The sequence below is a fragment of the Eptesicus fuscus genome, chromosome 12, assembly GCF_027574615.1.
Source record: "Eptesicus fuscus isolate TK198812 chromosome 12, DD_ASM_mEF_20220401, whole genome shotgun sequence".
NCBI classification, from domain to species: domain Eukaryota; kingdom Metazoa; phylum Chordata; class Mammalia; order Chiroptera; family Vespertilionidae; genus Eptesicus; species Eptesicus fuscus.
Window position 1 is genome coordinate 62,603 of NC_072484.1, and position 20,153 is coordinate 82,755.

Consider the following 20,153-nt stretch of genomic DNA (forward strand, 5'->3'; position numbering starts at 1 on the left):
GGCCGGCGCCGGAAAGGGCGGGGCGGCCGTTCTTGGCCCCGCCCCTCGCCGGCCCGCCACGAGGTCGTGGCTGCGAGCCGACGCGAGGCGCTGCGGAGCCGGCGGGTCGCCCGGCCGGCCTTGCACCCCGCGGGGACGCGGAGTTCAAAGGGCAGCGGGCCGGGCGAGGGGAGGATTGTCCCCTTCGCGCCCCACCGCGAGCCGGGGCCCCGCAGTGAGCACGACAGGCAGGGCGGGGGATGGACAGCCGCTGGCGGCCGCTGCCTGGGCTGGGTGGCCCGGGAGGGACAGAGGACGGGCGGGACCGGGGGGTCCGCCTAGAGCGGGCCGACGGCTCAAAGCCAGGCCGGGCCGCCCACCCCCGGAGCCCCCGCTGCCGGTCGCCGCCCACCCCGCTCGCCTGCGTCGGGCAGAACCTCCCCTTTCCCGGCCCAGCAGAGGAGCCCGCATTGGCAGAGGCCGCCGTTCTGTGCACAGGGACATTGAAGACGGCCCGGAGGACCCTGGGCGCAGCGGAGTCACCTGAACACATGCGCGGTAATGTCACAGCCTTGGGCTCCTGGGTACTGACAGCAAACAAAGAGGGTTGGGAGGAGAGGGGTGCGGCTGGGGACACGCAGCCACGTGCAGTCTGCGGTGTGCGGGAGAGGAAGGAGCGCCTGCGGGGGCGGGAAGAGGCCTGCCGGTGGGCAGTCTTCGGTGGGGCTTTTCCATCCGGGGGCTGGGAGCGCCTCCCGGCAGGATTCCTGTCCCAGGTGACGTGGGGCGGGGGAGTTTGGGCTAGAGGGCCTGTTGGGTCCTACAAGGCCAAGGGGAGGTGTCTGAATAATTGTGAAAAGGAGTCATATGCAGGTGTGAGCTGCAAAGCTCCCTGGGGGAGGCAGCAGGAAGCGCCGCCAGGGCAGCGTTGGGGGTGGGCGGTGAGCTGCTGGTGTGCAGGAGTGTGTGCCCCCACACGGAAGGGTGTGTCCATTTTGTTCCTCTCAAGGTGAGTGCGGCGCCTGGTGAAGCTGACAACCGCGCGGCGCGGCCTGGCAGATGGACCCTGCACAGGCTGTCTGATACGCGCACTAAGGCTTCCTTTGCTTCAGGTAACCCCATTTTTTAGTTGTTGTTTTTTAATTGTGAAAATATATAGAAAACGTAAATTTACCACTTTAACCATTACTAAGTGTCCAGTTCAGTGGCGTTAGGAACATTCACATTGTTGTATAGCCATCACCACTGTCATCTCCAGAACTTCTTTTATCATCTGCAACTAAAACTCTGACCAAGATGCCTGAGACAACCACGAGGTGGACACAGTATGTGAGCCGGCAGTGTTTGGGGTGCTGGGTGTTGTGCAATAGCTCAGTGACTCCCGAGAGGTCAGAAGCCAGGGGGCCAAACCTTGCAATCACCTCTTCCTCCTGCTGTCACAGTTTCCAGGCCACAGTGCAGAGGGGAGTCCAAGCAGGTCCTGGAGTTGAGGGGAAAGACAGAATGCAGGGAGACCAAGGCAGCCAGCAGCCTAGAGCACGCTGGTCCTGAAGGTCTCCGAGGGCTGCCGGGCCCCACAGTCGCACCAGGCAGGGAGCCTTGTGTCCAGTACATGGAAGATCTTCATCCGAAAGGAGTAACTAGCTTCTGACCCCAGCTACAAACCAAAGAAAGCTTTGGAAAGATCTAACTGTTCCTAGTAACTGTGTCCTAGAACAAAGCTAAACAATATTTAATATAAGAATACAAAGTTTTCAGCACTCAAGGTAAAATTCAGTGCCTGCCATCCGATCTAAAATTGTCAGGCATACAAAGAAGGAGGAAAATACAACTCACAATGAGAAAGATCAGTCCATTGAAAGTGACCCAGAGCCCTCGCTGGTGTGGCTCAGTGGATAGAGCATTGGCCTGCAGACTAAATGGTCCCAAGTTCAATTCTGGTCAAGGGCACATGCCCAGGCTGTGGGTTTGATCCCCAGTAAGGGGTGTATAGGAGGTAGCCAATCAATAATTCTCTCTCATTATTGATGTTTCTATCTCTCTCTCCCTCTCTTTTCCTCTCTGAAATCAATAAAAATATATATATATTTTTTAAAAAGTGACCCAGAGCTGACATAGATCTTAACATTAGTAGACACAGACATTAAACCTGTACAGCATGTTACCATACTGAATGCTATGGGCACCCGTAACACAATGGTAAATATTTATGTGCCTAAACATAGAAGAGACACAGTAAAAACATGGCATAAAAGGTAAAAATGGTGCACCTGCACGGGGCGCGGCCAGGAATGGAGTTTGCAGGGCTAGACGTTGCTCTGGATGAGCCAGGGGTGAGTGGGGTGATGTGAGGCCTCGCACTGCAGGGCACTTTATAAATGCTGTGCACTTAGGCTACAGGCAACAGATTTTTTAAAATTCTTAAGTCGTAAAGTAATCTTAGCTTTAATTTTTTTAATTCAGAAACTTAACTCTTTTATAATAACACTTAGCTTAAAACAAACACATTGTATAACTGTACAAAAAGATTCTTCATATTACTCTATTTTTAAAATTTTAATTTATTTCTTCATTTTAAACTTTTTTGGTAAAAACTAAAATACAAACACACACATTAGCCTAGGCCTGCACAGGGCCAGGATCATCACTATCACCGTCTCCCACTCCACGTCCCCTCTGGGGGACTTCGGGGCAGCAACACGCGTGAGCTGTCCTCTCCTGTGACAACACGCCTTCTGCTGGAGCACCTCCAGGGCTCTTCCTGAGGGTCACTCTTCAGAAATCTGTCCATGGTTTCTTTTTTCCAGCATAGACTTGCTTATAAGCACAGGAGCACGCCTCCCTAGGAATGAAACCTTTCCATGTTGGGGCCCATGTGTTAAGGAGCTGGCTGAGGTCTAAAAGCTGCTGTGAAGCCTTCACTGAGTTTCTTGGTGGTTCTTTTTCTTCCCGTGCAGCGTCCTTTTCTCTTGCCTCTGCCGCTCTGCCCTGCTGTCCCAGGCCCAGCGGCTCCTCAGTAGTCAGTCCCGGAGCTCAGTGCACCCTCCTCCATCTGCTTGGAGGTGCTGGCGGCTCAACCACGGGCTGGTGGTTTCTGCGACCTCCTCATCCTTGGCAAATCCTTTGAAGTCACAGGCTACGACGGCACTAAGTGATAGGGATTTTCAGTTCCATTTTAATCTCATGGGACCATGTTGTCCGAAACATAACTATGTGGTGCGTGACCATAAGCCAGCAATGAACAATTAGAATTTGACATTAAAAACACAATAGCATTTACATTAGCACCAAAAAGGAAATATTTCAGCATAAGTCTAACAAAGTACAAGATCTGTATAAGAAAAACTACAAAATCCTGATGAAAGAAATCAAAGATCTAGTTAAATGCCCAGATATTCCATGTCCACAAATAGGAACATTCAACGTAGTTAAAATGTCAATTCTTCCCAATTTGATCTGTAGACTCAATGCAATCCATCAAAATTCCAGCAAGTTATTTTATGGATATCAACAAAATGATTCTAAAGTAACATTGAGAGGAAAGAGAGTGGCCAACACAACATTGAAGAAGAACAAAGTTGGAAGACTGACACAACTCAACTTCAAGACTTACCATAAAATTATTGGTGACAACAACAGACAAAAGACCAATAGGGAGAAACCAAGATGGCGGCATAGGTAAGCACCTAAACTGCTGCCTCGCACAACAATTTCAAAACAACTAAAAGCCAGAACAGACATCATCCAGAACCACAGGAAAGCTGGCTGAGTGGAAATTCTACAACTAGAAGGAAAGAGAAAAGCTCATGGAGAATCAGAGGAGCTGCAAAGGGATGAGGTATGGAGACACGTGCGAGAGAGGAAGGGCGGCTGAGTGCCTGGCTGGCTTTGTCTGGCGGGAGGGAGAAGGAAGCTCCTGACTGCACTGAACCCCAGTTCCGGGTGAAACCCTGTGGACCCAGGCTAATGGGGGGAGTCTGACTGCTGAGGTTGCCACTGGCTTTCCCTAGCGGGAAGGAGTCGGAAGCTCCCGATTGCACTGAACCCCAATTCCAGGCGAGCCCCTGGGGACCCACGCTCTCACGGGGGGGGGGGATCTGGACTGTCTAGGGGAGCCACGGAAAGTGGGGGGGGGGGATCCGGAAACTCAGGGGAGCCACGGAAGGCAGAGGTCTGGAGGCGCATGTGCAAGTGCATGCAGAGAGGACTGACTGCTGACTGCACCACTGGCTGGAGGGAGCCTGAAGCTCCCGACTGCGCTGAACCCCAGTTCCGGGCGAGAATCTGGGAATCCAGATTCATTGGGGGAGAAACTGGATTGTTCTGGCAGCGGGCGAAACTCGAGGGCGGCTTTCTCTCAGAGGTGCCTGCAGCGATTACCGAGGGACACTGAGACCCAGGGGCCTCATAGGGCAGGACTTATAGGAAGACAAGACTTTCTGCTCAGCCCTGAGACTCGCCCCATCCAAGCTGAGCACAGAGGCTTTTGAAATTTTGCAAGTCTGGTACCATAAGGCCGTCTCCAACACAGAAGTTCTCCCGGCGTAGACACAACTGATACTCAACAACCAATTGGCCTGGAGGTCAATTCCTCCCAGTGATACCAACAACAATCAAGACTTAACTACAACAAGGCTGTACACACAGTCCACAAAGGGGTGCACCAAGAGTGTCCATCTCAGGTGACTGGGGAAGTCTACCCACTGGGCCATATAGGACACCTAGCACACAAAGCTACCCTAACAACTCGGAAGCAGCAAATATACTGAGACAAAGAAACAGATCACAAATGAAAGAAATGGAGGAAAACAAATGACTGGATATAGAGTTCAGTACCATAGTTATAAGGTTTTTCAAGAATTTCCTAGAAAAGGCTGATAAATTTAGCGAGACTCAAGGATATGAAAAAGGACCAACTAGAAATTAAACATATACTGACTGAAATAAAAAATATTATACAGAGACCCAACAGCAGACTAGAGGAACGCAAGAATCAAGTCAAAGATTTGAAATACAAAGAAGCAAAAAATGCTCAACCAGAAAAGAAAAAAGAATCCAAAAATATGAAGATAGTGTAAGAAGCCTCTGGGACAACTTCAAGCGTACCAACATCTGAATTATGGGGGTGCCAGAAGAAGAGAGAGAGCAAGATACTGAAAACCTGTTTGAAGAAATAATGACCGAAAACTTCACCCACCTGGTGAAAGAAATAGACTTACAAGTCCAGGAAGCGCACAGAACCCCAAACAAAAGGAATCCAAAGAGGACCACACCAAGACACATCATAATTAAAATGCCAAGAGCAAAAGACAAAGAGAGAATATTAAAAGCAGCAAGAGAAAAACAGTTAGTTACCTACAAGGGAGTACCCATACGACTGTCAGCTGATTTCTCAACAGAAACTATGCAGGCCAGATGGGAGTGGCAAGAAATATTCAAAGTGATGAACAGCAAGAACCTACAACCAAGATTACTCTACCCAGCAAAGCTATCATTCAGAATTGAAGGACAGATAAAGAGCTTCACAGATAAGAAAAAGCTAAAGGAGTTCATCACTGCCAAACCAGTATTATATGAAATGCTGAAAGGTATTCTTTAAGAAGAGGAAGAAGAAAAAAGTAAAGATAAAAATTATGAACAACAAATACATATGTATCAACAAGTGAACCCAAAAGTCAAGTGAATAAAAAATCTGATGAACAGAATAAACTGGTGAATATAATAGAATCAGGGGCATAGAAAGGGAGTGGACTGATAATTCTCAGGGGGAAAGGGGAGTGGGGGGTGCAGGAAGAGACTGGACAAAAATCGTACACCTATGGATAAGGGCAGAGGGTGGGGTGGGAACCGGGTGGAGGGGAGCTAAGGGGGGGAGGGGGGGAAGGAGAAACAATTGTAATAACCTGAACAATAAAGACTTCTTAAATTTAAAAAAAGACCAATAGGACAGAACAGAGAGCCCAGAAATAGACCCAACAAGAGTTAACTGCTCGGTGACAAAGGAGCAAAGGCAACACAGTGGAGAAAGGCAGTGGGCACTTGCACCATGGACACAGTCACTGAAAGCTCTAGAGAGTAACAGAAGAGAGTGTAGCTGACGTGGGCGCGGCAATGGTAGTTTACATACAACAGCAAACATAGGGTCTACGAAAAAAAAGATGGGCTTTAGTTAGTAATGTGTCCGTCTTGGAACATGAATGATAACGCGCCACACTGACGCACATCGCTAATAACAGGACTGCGCTGTCACTGCAACCTTTCTGCAATCTCACAACCTCAGGCTAGTCCTTCCTCATCTCCACCTGAAGGTATTCATTGCTTTTTCAGAAAGTGGAAGGGAGGGTGGGAAGGGGAGAGAGAAGAAGCATCAATGTGAGAGAGACACCAACTGAACGTGCCCTGACGGAAACTGAGACCCTTCCCTGTGTGGCCAGCACTCTAACCATTGACTAACCCAGCCAGGGCCAGACTATTACTTCTTTGAAATGATAAAAGCTAGGAGAAGCAGACTCACACAATGTGACATGATAAAGGGAGTTTCCAGGCAGAAAGCAAATGATACCAGATGGAAATGTAGGTCTACACACAAGTATGACGAGCATTGGCCAGGATAGCCACGTGGGGAATGTACATATGAGCTATACGTCTGCACAGTAAATGCGTTCCTTCGTGCGCCTGTCCTGGCTGAGGACACCACTTGTTTATCTGCCAGAGCTGCCGCTCTGATGCGGGCAAAGCCTGCCTTGGCAGCTCGTCCCGGCGGTGTCTGTCAGCTCGGAGCCCAGACCGCAGCCCGTGACCAGGAAGCTGAGTCAGGGCTGCACACGGAGGCTCCTTTGGCTGGTGGAGCGGAGTTAGACAGACGGGGGAGGGGTCTCCCCTGCTCCCATGTCGGCCAGGAAGCGCTGCTAAGGAGGCCACCCTCTGCCTTTGCAGAGGACGTGGGAGGTGGTGGCAGCTGCACCCGCCCCCTTTCCGACATCTCCATGGAGGAGGAAGGTCTCGTGCCCACGCTCTTGGTGTCCTGGGTCTCTGAGTGAGGTCCTCGCCGGCAGATGCATGAAACACCATTAGGCGGGAAGCGGGGGGGGGGGGGGGGCGCCGAGGGGGACCTCCCAGTGTGGCCTTGGCCCTGAGCCTCCTCTCCTGCCTCTGGAGGGTCTGCACCTCAGCAGCTTGAGGCCACAGTGATAACAAGATTCCAACTTCACCACAAGGGGTCGCCACAGCACAGCCTTTGTGATGGGAACATCCACACTAGGGTCTCGGAAAAGGGAGAAAGTATTTCTTCCTCTTTTTAAGGCGTTTGCAGCCAGAGCGAGTCTGCGCGGCTCAGAGTCCTGTCGGGGCCTCTCTGCTGTGTGCTGCACAGGCAACTGGGCGTGATGTTGACTTGAAAATACTGGTGAACTCCAATCTTTTTATTTGTACATGTAAAATGACTCAAGATAAAAATAACTTCTCTTAAAGCAAACCACCTTAATAAAAAGTTCCCATGCACGGGCACGGGGGGGTGGGGGGGGCACTTGGCTAGGCCACGGCGCCCAGGTGGTTGGTCAAACATCAGTCTAGATGTTGCTGTGAAGGCTTGTTTGATGTTTTTGTGTGTTTTTAAAGTGATTAACATGTACGGTAAATCAGTAAACTCTGAGTATGGCAAATTCTTCTCCATCATGTGGTGGGCCTCATCCAAGCAGTTGAGGCTCTAAAGCAAAGACGGAGACCCTCAGGGAAGAATGAATTTCGCCCCAGCCAGCCTTCCTCTGGGAAGCTACAGCATTAGCGCTTCCTGGTCTCCCGCCTTCTGGCCTGGCCTGCAGAGTTCAGCCTGAGCCCCAACCGTCACCTGAGCAATTTGTTAAAGTAAATCTATTATATATCTAATCTATCTCCTATTGGTTCTGTTTTCCTGGAGAAACCTGACTCATGCAGGGTCCTTACAAAGAGGCGCCAGACCCGGGTCCAGAGGTCTGTCTACAGGACACCACACTTAAGAGGACGTAGTCCCAAGGTTAAGGGTCCCTCCTTCGCCAGCTCCCCGCCACTCGTCATGCTCACGCTCTCTTGTGGCTGAGGAGAGGGGAGTATGGGGGTAACCGCCTCAGTGAGGGGCCAGTTTGGGAAGAGTGGGCTCCGGAACTCCAACTGAAGCTGTTGGTGGCAGGTGGCACTGGAAGGTGGCGGGAGCAGATGCGGGTGCCAGGTGGCAGCAGTGAGACTGTGGGTGCTGACGGTGGCCGGCGTGGCAGCTGTGCGCAGACATCCGGTGGCTGCCACCCGCTAGGGGCAGAGCTGGTACAGATGGGAAGGGGGGCGGGTTCGAGGGTGTCCTCAGGGTGAGTGAGCTGGGGTCTAGGCTCCCCCTCCTTCAGCAGCATGTAGTGGGGGCCCCTTTATTGAGAGGCTGGACATGACCTGCAGAAGGTTCGTGGGGGGGGGGGGGGGGGGGACATGGGCCAGATGCAGCCTAGAGCCGTCACCGGTGCTGCTGCATCGGAAGCCAGAGCCCCCATGACGGACCTCGCCCGCACTCCTGACCCATCCCTCAGGCCTGCGGCTGCCCCTGCAGACACACTGCCCCGCCGCCCCTACAGAGCATACACCCCTGCGGGGCTGTGGCTCCCCCCCCCCCCCCCTCCAAAGCTCTGTACTGGGCCGAGGAGTGGGAACTAGAGACCCTCTGGGAAGGGTTCGTCTGGGCCGCTCCATGGTGCTGAGCTTCCCAGACCACACCAGCTCTGACCCTCCATCTCAGCCGGGTCAGGGTCTGTGCAACATCCCACTTAAAGGGTTTAGGGGCTTGAACAGTATTCAAAGGTCACAGTCCTGGCTCGTCTCCCACACGCAGGGCGGCAGCAGCTTGTGGGGAGGGTACTGGGCTGCATGCTTTGCCCTGCCCATCTCACCTGCCCACCCACGGTCCCTTAACACCTGCTCCCAGGAGCCATTCTAATGCCCAACCAAACTGGGTGCCTTTGGCAGACACCCACATTCCCAGCTCTACCGACACACCCACAGGCTCCCCGACTCAGATCTGCTGGGGCCCCACTAGGTGCGGCCACGTGCCAGGACTCCTCGCACGAGCACCCCACGCAGCACATGCCGCAGGTCTGGGGATACAGCCCGTCCCCTGGGGCCTGGGCCCTCCCCCCACTCTGGCCTGACTCTGGGGGCCCCGCTCAGCTCCACAGGGGGGGGGACCGGAGGAGCTCTGGGGATGTGCCTCTGCCTCAAGGAGTCCTGAGGGCCTCTGAGCAGGGCCACCCGCCCGGGGAGGGTCGGAGCGTCCTGGCAGGCGATGGCATCTCCCTGGGCCAACTCTTCCAAGAGGGGGGCAACCCTGTTCCTCCACTCCCTGCCGCCCCCCACCTCCCCAGCGAACTCTCAGCCTGCAGAGTGGACACTTCAGAATCAGCCTTGCTCACATCCAAGCGCCTGTGTGCTGATGAGCAGGGGCCCAGTCCAGGCCACAGGCACCCCCGTCCCCAGCGGAGCTTCAGCAAAGGGACCCCAGGACACAGGCTTGTGGTGTGCCCTCTGCACCCCACGTGCCCGGCCTGTCTGCTCAGACAGGGCTTGAAAATGAATCCCGGGATTTCTAAAGTCGCTCCTTTGTTCACATGGCAAACAGGAGCTCCAGGTCACCCTGCAGGGCCACATTCCCAGGGAGGTCAAAGTGTGCCCCTCACCCAGCCTGGCCCCGGGAGCTAGGGCCCGCGCAGGAGCTGGAGGCAGTGAGGTGCTGCTGCAAGGCCAAGGCTGAAGCCAACAAGAGGGAGTCTGTTGCTCTGCGGCCTCCTGTAACTGGGATTGCAAGGGTATAGCCTTCAGGTCTGGCTGGATCCAGGAACTCTGAAAAGGTCCTTACAGAGCTCTCTCCTCCCCTTCTCCCTCCTCCACCTCTCTCCCCACTTCTCAGCCCTTCCTCCCTTGAGGTCCAAGCTCTCTCCTTCTGCAGGCTTTCTCCTTGTGGCCGGGAGAGATGGCCGAAGCCGCCACCCACCCCGTTACACTCGCAGCAGGAAGACTTCTCCCTGAGCCTATAAGAACACACTGGTTTGCACACGCCTGGGCATGTGGGCAGGAAGGGGCAGCGCCTTAGACCTTCTAGAACCACACCTCGGGAAGTTGCGGGTTCCCTGGGTGGCAGCAGGAAGAGGCCTGAGATGAAAGCCCCCCGCCATTCCCCCGCGAGGTGAGCAAGGGCTGCCCACCAAGGTAACGGGCGCGGGCGCAGGCACAGGCAGCGCGCACACACTCCCGTCACAGTCAGAGGGCTTTTATTAGGAAATCCCCGCCAACACCCCGAGAAGTACTGTGCTGTGGGTTCCACCGTTTCCTGAGGAAGAGGGTCACAGTATGAGCTCAGAGGGCTGGGCCAGTGGGCGGGCGACTGCTCAGCGCCGCGGCCAGCACCCCCAGCGACAGGACTCGCCATCACGATCTGCACACGGACGCCGCACGACACACAGCTGCGCTACACACATCAACACAAACACAGAGCTGCTGGGCCTGCAACAAAGGGAGCGAACGGGAGAGAGAACCGAGTCTTCCCACTGGACCCCGGGAGGGCCACCCCGGCCACCAGCTCCTCCGCTGCTAAACACTCAAAACTCCATTATTAAAAGAATAAATAACAAAATATATTAAAAATAATTTGATTGCATCAAAATTATAACGAAGTTATAGCAAGATTTCCTGTATGTGTGGCCTACCTCATAGTCAAATCATTAATTTTGCTTTGATTTCATTTCTCTCTTGTGGTATCCTGGCATGTGGGGGCTACTTCAAACAGTATAAAATTAATAAATAAAAATGTCAAATAAATAGCAAACGTTAACATAAAAGAGGTTGTGAATATAAATACTTACATCTTGACAAAATTAAATAATTTACAGAATAATTAAACTAACTACTTTTTTTATTTCTTCCAGAAAGAGCAATTTCTCTACTTGTAAATACTAACTTGGAATTGCAGTCACAACTGATTTGGACTCTATTTACATGTAGGAACATTGTGTTTTTAACACATTAAATTAAAATTTACCTTTTTTCACATCTTTAGATCTAACAAGGAGTGAAACCTTGGTGTCTCTGATTAGAATGTGTCCCCTGACCTCGCAGACACTGCCCCGCCTCAGTCGAGTTGAGCTGACCCCTGCAGTGACGGGTCAGGCCCGGGTCAGGCACCGAGTCCGGGCCCAGCCCTGAGCCAGGCCTGAGCAGAGCTGCAGCCCGCGAGGGGCCGCCCGCCGCTCTGCCCGGGCAGCGCTGGGCGGCCGGCGCCCAGGTCAGAGCCCGTGAGCTGACGGCGGGCTGCAGGCCTGCTCCTGACTTACCCTCCGCGCGGCGCTTTGTTCCGTCTTAACACAAACTGAGTGAACTGAAAACAAAACACACTCGCCACACGCCTCGCAGAGCAGACGCACCGGCGGGGCCCAGACACGGGAACCCGTGGTCACAAACGCCAAAACTTCCCTGAGAACCACTGGAGACCTCGAGCTGTACTTCCGGTTATTTTCAGAAAACAAAAATAAATCCCTTTGTAATACTTTACACTCTGCCCTTGCTCAGGGAGGCTGCGGCCTCGGCCTGGCCGGCGTCGGAGGGAGCCCACCCTCCAGGCACCCCTCTGATCAACCGCGAGGCGGCCGCCACCCAGAAGTCACTGGGACTTGGGAACCTCCGGGCGGGCGGTGCGGGGGAGGTAAACGTGGAGCCCAGCTGGGGTCCTGGCACCCCATCCGGGCGGGCCTAGACCTGGATGCCCCTCACGGCCTGCTTGATGCTCTCCAGGAGGGCCCTGTGCTCGGGGTTCTGGTAGCTCTCCCGGCTGGAGCACATGTCGGTGAGGGTGCTCACATAGGCGTCGAAGTTCTGTTCACATATTGGCTCCTGGAGGACAGAACCAGTCTAGCAAGCCCTGCCCGTGGCGGCCCCTGCCCAGGGCGGCCCCGGGGTTCAGGCTGTGGAGCCGCAGGGGACGAGGCCACACCCACCCAGCACTGACTGCCCCTCCGCTCCGTCACCCAGGAGGCTCGGCTGTGGGTCTCCAGCAGCTCGGGGGGCCCGGAGCGTGGGGCGGCAGCCCGCCCCGGGCACCCTCCGCGCCGCCTGCTGCTCACCATGTGTGGAAGGCGGATGTTGGCGAGGCTTTGGATGAGGGCCTGGCTCAGGCCTGACAGCTCCAGAAACAGGGCTTCGTTCTGCTCCTCGATGAGCCTGTTCTCCTGCTCGATGGTCCGCAGGCTCTTCTCCATGGAGGAGATCTGCACCGACAGAGACGGGAGCCGCGTCCCTCCCGTCCTCCTGGGCCCATCTCCTGCCTCGGGGGGAGGGCCCGCCCCAGGGAGGGGCTGGCAGCACCCTGGTCCCTGGGTGCAGGGCACACGGTGACTAGCAGGGCAGTGTGGGCCATAGCTTGTGTGTGTCTTCCTCGGGGGAAGGAAAGGAGCCCAGGCGAGCTCAATCCTGGGCAGCTTCACAGTCCTCGTCTGTGGTGGGAGTTCCGCACCCAGCGGGGTGTCTGCTGCCTCTGGGTTTGCGCCCCACAAAGACCAGCAATGTGTCTAACGCAGCTGTGGGGGGCGGGGGGGGGGGGAGGGCGGGCACACTGTCCCCGGCAGCCCATCACCAAGGGGCGCGGCTGATGGCTCCTCCAGGCACCCTGACAGGGCCCCGGGGTTTCCGGCAGGACACCAGAGGGGACTCCCAGGCAGAGCCCAAGGGGCTCCTGGCTCTGCAGTGGAATGCCAGAGACAGCGGTGCCTGGGCTGGCGGCCGTGGGCCGTGCTGTCTGCTCCGGGCGGCTCAGGCCACCTGCGCAGCCGTGAGAGGCGTGTGGCCAGCACGGGAAGGTGGGAAGCCTGCCTGAGGCCTGCCTGCAGAAGACGTGCTGGGGGCACCCCTGCCTGACTGCGTTTTGCAGGAGCCTGGGCTCAGAAAGCTCAGTGTCGGCGGTGACCGGTTGTGGGGGGAGAGGTGGGGATGTTTTCCTCCAGCCAGGGCTCTGTGGCCAGTGGCTGGGAGCACCCTGAGTCGGCACCCGGTGGCAGCTCAGACTGAGGGTGAGCGGGGCGTCGGCCTCTCGGCCTCCGCCTCCACCCAGCACCGGCTGAAACTCCCTGTGGGTGGAGCGTTGATCCTCAGACTGAAGGGTCCCAGGTTTGATCCAGTCAAGGGCACGCCCCTCAGTTGCAGGCTACATCCCTGGCCTGGTCGGGGCGTGTTGGGAAGCAACCAATCAATGTGTCTCTCTCACATCAATGTTTCTCTCCCCCCCCCCCCCCCCCCCCCCCACCGCCACTCTCTCTAAAAAGAGAGAAAGGAGCCCGGGTGAGCTCAATGGAAAAATATCCTCAGGTGAGGATTACCAACAACAACAAAAATGGGCGTTGGCAAATGAAGAGAAATTAGAGGAGCCACCGGCTGGTGGCTGATGCCAGAGGGCCCGTGGTGTTTGAGAAGGCAAGGGCCGGGCGGGACAGACACGGCGAAGATGTGTCCTGGAGCCCAGACACGGCCTGAGGCCCTCTGCTCCCACTGCCCAGAAACCTGGGGAAGATGCCGCTGGCACAGCGAACCCTCCCTGACCTCCGGCTGACGCTGTGACAGGCAGCCGCAAAGCCTGCAAAGCCCTTTGCCTGGGAAGAAGGAGCGGAGTTAGACGTGCCACAGGGCAGCCTCGGTCAGGAGCCCCATCTCTGTGCCGTCCTCGCTGCCTTCAAGTCCGACAGGGCCTCGTCCCCTCCTCGTCCCTTTGACCGTCAGCCACAAGGACACGACTCCGTGTGGCCCGCCTCTGTATGCCCGGCTCTGCTCCAGCCCCTCTCAGCCTCCAGGGCAGGCCATGGTCTCCTTTTCAAGATGAGATCCTTACTGCTTTTTTCTGATCGCAGCATTCACTTGGGGGAAATCCGAGGGATGTGGCACACACGCGTGGAGTCCTCGGCAATGGCACCGCTCGGCGGCAGCGCCGCTTTCTCGCAGAAACACGCTCCTCGACAACCCGCGGCGCTGACTGCCCTGCATCCGCCCACAAGGACAGGAAGGCGCGCCCAGCCGGTGCGGCCACGGGCGTGGGGCCAGCTCTGTCCAGGCTCTTCCAGCCCACACGGTGTGCGCTCCTCCCGACACCGACTCTGACGGGGCGCCAACCACCAGTGCCCGAGGACCAACCGGACCGGCAGAGCGGGCCGGAGGCGGCCATGAGCACCGTGCTCATCTGCCCAGCCCAGCAGTGACCTTGATGTGGGGCTCGGCTCTTCCCCCCTCAGAGAGGAGGCCAAGGACCAAGGACAAAAGGACTTTGTTGAATTGGGCGCCGGGGCAGGCGGGCAGAGCACCCACCTGGGACTGCAGCTGCACCATGGCGGCCTCCATCTCGGAGTTGGACTCGTTCAGGTCTCGGATCTCCTGGTTCAGCTGCTTGATCTCCTCGTCGTTCTCCAGCACTGCCCGGAGAGAGCCTGGTCGCGGCTCGGCCTCACACCCAGGCCAGCGAGTCGGGGTGTGGCCGAGGCCTGCTCGCTGGATGGAACTGGGGCCCCTTTCCAAGCAGAGGCACCTGGCCTGCTTTCTGAGCTCCCCTTGGTGAGTGGCTCACCTCCCACATTCGTGCTGGGAAGGCTGGTCTGCGGCCACTGGCTGTGACTGTCGTTTGCCTCCTGGCCCTGGGCCACAGGCATTAATTGCCAAGAACAACACGGAAGTGTTTTCAGATGATACTGAGTTTCCTCAGCTGCCTTCTCCATGGAGACTGAGCTCTCTGCTCCATAAGCCCGCAGGGCACAGCCTCCAGGGCGGCCAGCAGGCTGCTCTGATGCCAGGACTCACCGATGCCCAGGTCAGAGCTGGAGTGCTGGGGGCCCAGACACAGGCCCCCCTCCCAAGGTCGGGAGAGCCATTGGCTCAGGTCAAGGGATCTGTCACCACCATGATGGGTTCTGCATGCCTAACTCCCTCCCTACGGCAAGGCTCTCTCACCCGGGTGCCAAGGTCCCAAGCTGCCCAAGGGGCGTCCTTACCATCACCAGTCTTAAACTTCGTGCCGAGAACATCATCCCCTGAGAGTTTCCCCTTCTTTCCAACAAAGGCTGCTCTGGGACAGCCGGACAAACTGGAAGCAAGAGTCACATCTCAAAAACCAGCCCAAGGTCACAAAACCAGTGGTGGCCTGGGAGGGTCCTGGATGGAATTTTCTAGCTCATGACCTTTTGCCCCCTCACCCAGGAGAGTCCCCCAGCTCCCTCCCTCCTCGTCTAGGACCCTGGTCACTGCCCTGAAGACTTGTCTCCCAGATATCCTGGGAAGCTGGCACCTCCCTCAGCACCCTCCCAGCTACGCCTCCCCAGCGGGGACACGGCTGACCGCACCGGGCGTTTCACGTGTTTGTTTGCAGCCATCTTCCCGCCCGCCCTGCCCACAGCGCCTCCAGGAGGGCCAGCCGGCAACCTCATCTCCGCGGTCTCTCCAGAGCCTAGTGCTCCATGGACTCCCGGAGAGCTTGTGGAGTGAGTGAGCTCATCGACCTCATGGTGGACCGACGAGGGCAAATACAAGAAGGCAGATGGGACCCGGTGGTGGCCCTGTGCACCTCAGCCACCACCTGGCACAGAGGAAGCGGGCTGGAGAGAAAGGTTCACTCGCCCTGGGGCGGGGGGGGGGGGGCGCGGGGGCCAGGACTCCTGACAGGACGAGGAGGGGTCTTGTCACCAGGCCTCTTTGCAAGACAGGCAAGGCCTGGCCCCAAACTTCAAAGAGGCCCAGCAGGAGGGCAGGGCCTGGAGCGTGGCAGCCAACGCTGCTGAGACGCTGGCAGCTGGGGCGGGAGGGAGGCGGTGCCAGCCCCTCAGGACAGGCCACAGGCCACAGGCCCATCACCTGGGCCACAGGCTTCCTCTCGCCTCCCCAGGAGCTGCCAATCCTGGCCCTGATCCTCCCTCAAGACAGTGCCCGTCACCCCTGAGCCCTTCGGGCCCCGGCGCCCCCGGCAGTTACCTCCGGTGGGTGAGGAAGCCCCCGTTGGCGTGGCCGGAGCCGTCGCAGCCCGGAGTGGGGCAGGTGGGCCCCTCGTTCCTTGGTGACTTCCAGAACGAGGGGCCGTTGAGGGAGCCCTCCCTCTGCCTGCGGGCAGCCAGCGGGCAGCCCGACGCGCTTCGGTGGGAGGCGTACTTGCCGCTGACGTGGCCGAGCCCCACGCAGCCTGGAACTGGGCACCTGCACGAACGTTTCAGAGGTGAGCAAGGGCAGCTGGAGGAGAGGCCCAGAGACCCTCCCACACGGGCCCTGCCATGGTCGCAGCCCCAGGGAGGTGACAGCCGCAGGGATCACGGCCCTGCGCCAGCCTTGGCCTCCTGCCCCCTGCGTGGCCAGAGGGTCCCCAGCAGACTCTCACGTGACCCCCTGGCCCTGAGGTGGCTCGCAGGGTCTCTGGGTCCACACCTACGAGTAGACCTGCTGCCAATGTCGCCTTGTAACACGCCAGCGGTGAAGTGCCCGCTGGGACCACCCAGAGACCACCGCCCGGGAGCCTGCACCACGCACAGGCCTGGGTGGCCTAGGAGTCACAGAGGTCAGAAGGGCACCCTGAGCCCAGCAGCCTGGCGACAGCAGGGGCCCTGCCACCCCACAGCACCCACAATGAGGCTGGTCATGGCATGATGCCCATGGGTGTCCAGCTTCGCCACATCTGAGATGTGTGCCCGGAGGGACCGATGGAGGCCACAGCCCTGTGGGAAGCGGCTCCGACCCCCCACAGCGACCCAGCCTGAGGCTGGCCTTCCCTTTGTTCAGGTTGTTCAAGGAGAGGAGGGGTCCCTACAGAAATCACAGCACCCCAGGGACAGGAGAGATGACGTGAGGGGGCGCAGAGTGACTGCCCCGCACCCTGCGGTCACAAACAGCAGGGCGAGGCCGAGAGCTCTGGGTGCCTCATGGGGCGAGGCCTGGCCCGGCAGCTCCCAGCCGTTCCTTCTGAGCACCGACGGGTCTGGTTTGGGGCCAACAGGGGCAGAGGACAAGCTCCTCTACCTGCAAGTCCCTAGTCTTCTCCCTCCAACAAGGAGCCTCCTTCAGTGTGATGCTGTCCCCACCCTTTGTGCTGCAGACCCGCCCGCGCACAGGGCCCGGGAGGGGACACACCACCCCGGTTACAGAGAGGTCCCTGGGCTGAGAAGTCAGGGCAGGAAGCCCGTGGCAGGGCCTGGCCGTCCAGGGCTCCTGCAGCACCGGCGGGGGGCGGGGGGGTGCACTGCCCAGTGACAAGGCCATCTGGGCTCCTGGCCCCGACACCCCGGCCTCGGCCGGAGCAGCCGCCGCAGACACTTTCCCGGCCTTGTTTGTCCCCCTCTGCCGGCTCCCTTTCCTCAGTCATCCCACCCACACGGACTTTGGCCTGTGGGGTGTCCACTGACCCCATCCAAGGTCACCTCAGCCCATAGTTCAGAGAAGACACACTGCCAGGGGCTCACAAGGGGGTGGAGAGTTTCTGTTTTACACCCATCCCCACGCCTGGACGCCTCCCAGCTGAGGGCGTCCGGCGGGAGGCCTGGGCCAGGTGCCCGTGAAGCCCCGACATGACCAGATCCGAAGGCCAGGTGAGCGGTGGGGCCTGGAGTCCCCGTCGCTCTCCGTGCCACCTGCCGCAGGGACTGGGTGCAGTGCGCACTTTCTCCCACCCAGCAGCGCCCACAGCTCCAGAGCTGCCAGGTGACTATGTTAACACGTGTGCGGAGCCGACTCGGGTGGCTTCTGCACTCCCCGGAGCCTGTGCCGGGCGCAGGAGTGAAGAGCCACCGGGACCCCAGATGCCACTGTAGCCGAGGACAGAGGGCACCCGGCTCCTGACCCCAGGAGCCTCCACAGGCCTGGATGGCCAGTTACTCAGCTGTGGCCAAAGGGATTCCCCACAAAGTGCTGACGGGACTTAATCTCAAGCAGAGCAGACACAGGGGCCATAACGGGAGCCCTCTCCTCGCCAGCCCGTCCATCCGGAGGCTCAGCGAGGGCGTGTGAGGAAGCCCCGTCCTGCAGCGGGCGGCCTGCAGAGGGAGGCGCTGCGAGGGCAGCCCCCTCCTGGCACGGGGGCCTCAGGAGCCGGCTCCCCGCAGAGGCGGAGCGTTTCTGAAAGTCACCTTCTCAGCTGGCTGCAGAAATCCTGTGTGTTTGTCTTGTTTTTTTAAACAAAGTTCACAGCCCACGGGGAAGAGGAGCCGATTCCCAGTGAGCCTGCTCGTCCCGGTGCTGGTGGGAATCACGGGCCAGGCCAGCACAGTGCGCTCACGGCCGCCAGCAGCACCAGGCGTCCACCCCTGCGACCGGCAAGCCCCGGACTAGTTAGCAGGCAGCATTCCAACAAAACCTGCTTTGCATTTTTGATTCAGCTTCCGTTACAGCGTTACCGCGAGGTGTGAGTGCAGAAAAAGTCACGCCTGTTGCACAACGGGCTCTGGGCCCGTGAAGCCGCGACGCTGACCAGCAGTGGCTCCCGCGGGTGCGCATCGGGCTGGTCCTGGCCACCAGGCGACATGGTCAGGTCAGACCCACTCCCCGCCGGGATCTACCTGGCGATCGGACCACCCGGCGATCTGAGGCCCCGCCCCGCCCCGCCGCCCCAGCCACTCCCTCCCACTCCTCAGCTGCCCGGAGGGCCCACATCACCTCTCAAAGTCCTGGGCACCCTGCATGGCGACGCACCCTGTTTGTCCCTGTGGCCTTGCCCCCACCTGCTGGTAGAGGTTCAAGTGGGCAAATGGCCTTCTGGGAGGGTGACCGTGCCATGACACCAGCCCTCTGAGAGGGGGACACAGGACCAGGGCACATGCACCCAGTCAGGGCCAAGCACCCCCAGTGAGAAGGTCGGAAAGGGTTTCAGGGACTTGGATCACCAAGGCACAGGCTGCCCCCCTCGTCCCACGGCCGCGTCGAGGCCCCGGTCCAGGGTGAACTCCCAGGATCTCACTCGGCTCCCGAAAAGGTGTGTGAGCGCGCATGTCTGTGAGTCTCACGCTCACGACCGGCCACAAGATCTGCCATCTTTCTAGCCATAGCCTCCTCCTCAACCCCTGCACCCACCCTTTCCCACCGACGGGCAGAGACCGGAGCCCTGCCCCGGGGGCCTCCGGTGCAGGGGTAGCAGGGGTCTGTGTGCCCCGGTACAATGTACAGGGCGTCCACATACCCGGGCGAGAACATGTGCACAAGCAGACGTGGGAAGGGGATCAGGAGACACAGGAAAGCCCCGCTCTGCAGGCAAGGCCCGACTTACTTCATCAGCTCGGGGTCTTCCTTGTCGTCCTTCGTCGGCGGCACCTTGGCTCCACTCTTCTTGGCACGAGGGCAGCCTGATAAGCTGGTTTCGAAGAGGAAAAACCCAGCCGTGGTCCCAGAGCAGCCGCGCTCCCCCGGGGTCAGCAGCCCCGGAAGGCCCGACAGGACGCGCCCCCAGAGCCCAGCTGGGTCAGAGGCAGCCCAGCCTGGCTGCCAGCACCTTCACACCCGCGCCTGAGGGAGGCCCGCCCCGCACCCCTGGGCGCGGCAGGCTCACCTGCGGTGCGAAGCGTAGTTCCCTGTGATGTGGCCAGAGCCGTCGCAGCCGGGCGTGGGGCACCTGCGGAGCAAAGGGACAGGGAGCTGGGACGGAGCCGGTGAAGACGCCCGCCCAGGGGGCCTTGCCGTCGGGGGTGCCCATCCTGGCCAGCCTTTCACCGGGCCTCCGGCCTTCACTGCTTTGCCAGTGAGTCCCCCACGGAGTCCCAGGAAGGCCAAGAGGAGAGCACAACCCCTCAGCAGGGCTCCGAGCCTGACCTCGTGCAGGGTTTGGGGCTGCAATAGAAGGTTCCAGAACACACACCGGCCTTCACGCTACACGGCGGTCAGGAAGGCAAGCCTAGCACCTAGCACCTTGTCTCATGGAGTCACTGGGAGGAGAGGGCTCCCTGAAGGAGGCTGTGCCGTGTGAGCGCCACCCACATGGGCCCGGGACCACTGCTCAGCGTGTTCTCACCCGGCGCGGGGCGGGGCGGGCGGGGCGGGGCGGGCGGCACTGGGAAAGGGGAGCGGACACACAGCCCAGCTCTGCCCGCACAGGGCGTTGCGGACGCATCGCAGAGACGGTAGAAATCCCACTGTAGCGCACGAGCGTGGCTCCCTTAAATGATTTTCCCCAATGACCT

General features: G+C 58.5%; 1 protein-coding gene and 1 long non-coding RNA gene across 3 annotated transcripts in view; one reads left to right on the top strand and one right to left on the bottom strand.

Annotated features, from left to right (window-relative positions):
• Window positions 1-10: 10 nt before the first annotated feature.
• On the top strand, window positions 11-11,043 carry LOC114228231 (uncharacterized). Of its 2 annotated transcripts, XR_008557830.1 has the most exons (4): window positions 11-537; window positions 989-1,091; window positions 9,899-10,174; window positions 10,267-11,043. It is a non-coding gene; the product is annotated as an uncharacterized LOC114228231 (long non-coding RNA). The 2 variants fall into 2 exon arrangements; XR_008557829.1 differs by having other exon boundaries at window positions 9,899-11,043.
• Window positions 11,044-11,733: 690 nt separating this feature from the next.
• MYT1 (myelin transcription factor 1) overlaps window positions 11,734-20,153 on the bottom strand; it is a 28,248-nt gene continuing 19,828 nt past the window's right edge. The window contains exons 15-21 of the mRNA XM_028133495.2: window positions 19,526-19,588; window positions 19,247-19,330; window positions 15,979-16,197; window positions 15,006-15,097; window positions 14,329-14,432; window positions 12,105-12,248; window positions 11,734-11,874 (exon numbers count right to left, since the gene is read on the bottom strand). Of these exons, the coding sequence (XP_027989296.2) occupies window positions 11,734-11,874; window positions 12,105-12,248; window positions 14,329-14,432; window positions 15,006-15,097; window positions 15,979-16,197; window positions 19,247-19,330; window positions 19,526-19,588 (847 nt within the window). The remainder of the gene's footprint in view (window positions 11,875-12,104; window positions 12,249-14,328; window positions 14,433-15,005; window positions 15,098-15,978; window positions 16,198-19,246; window positions 19,331-19,525; window positions 19,589-20,153) is intronic.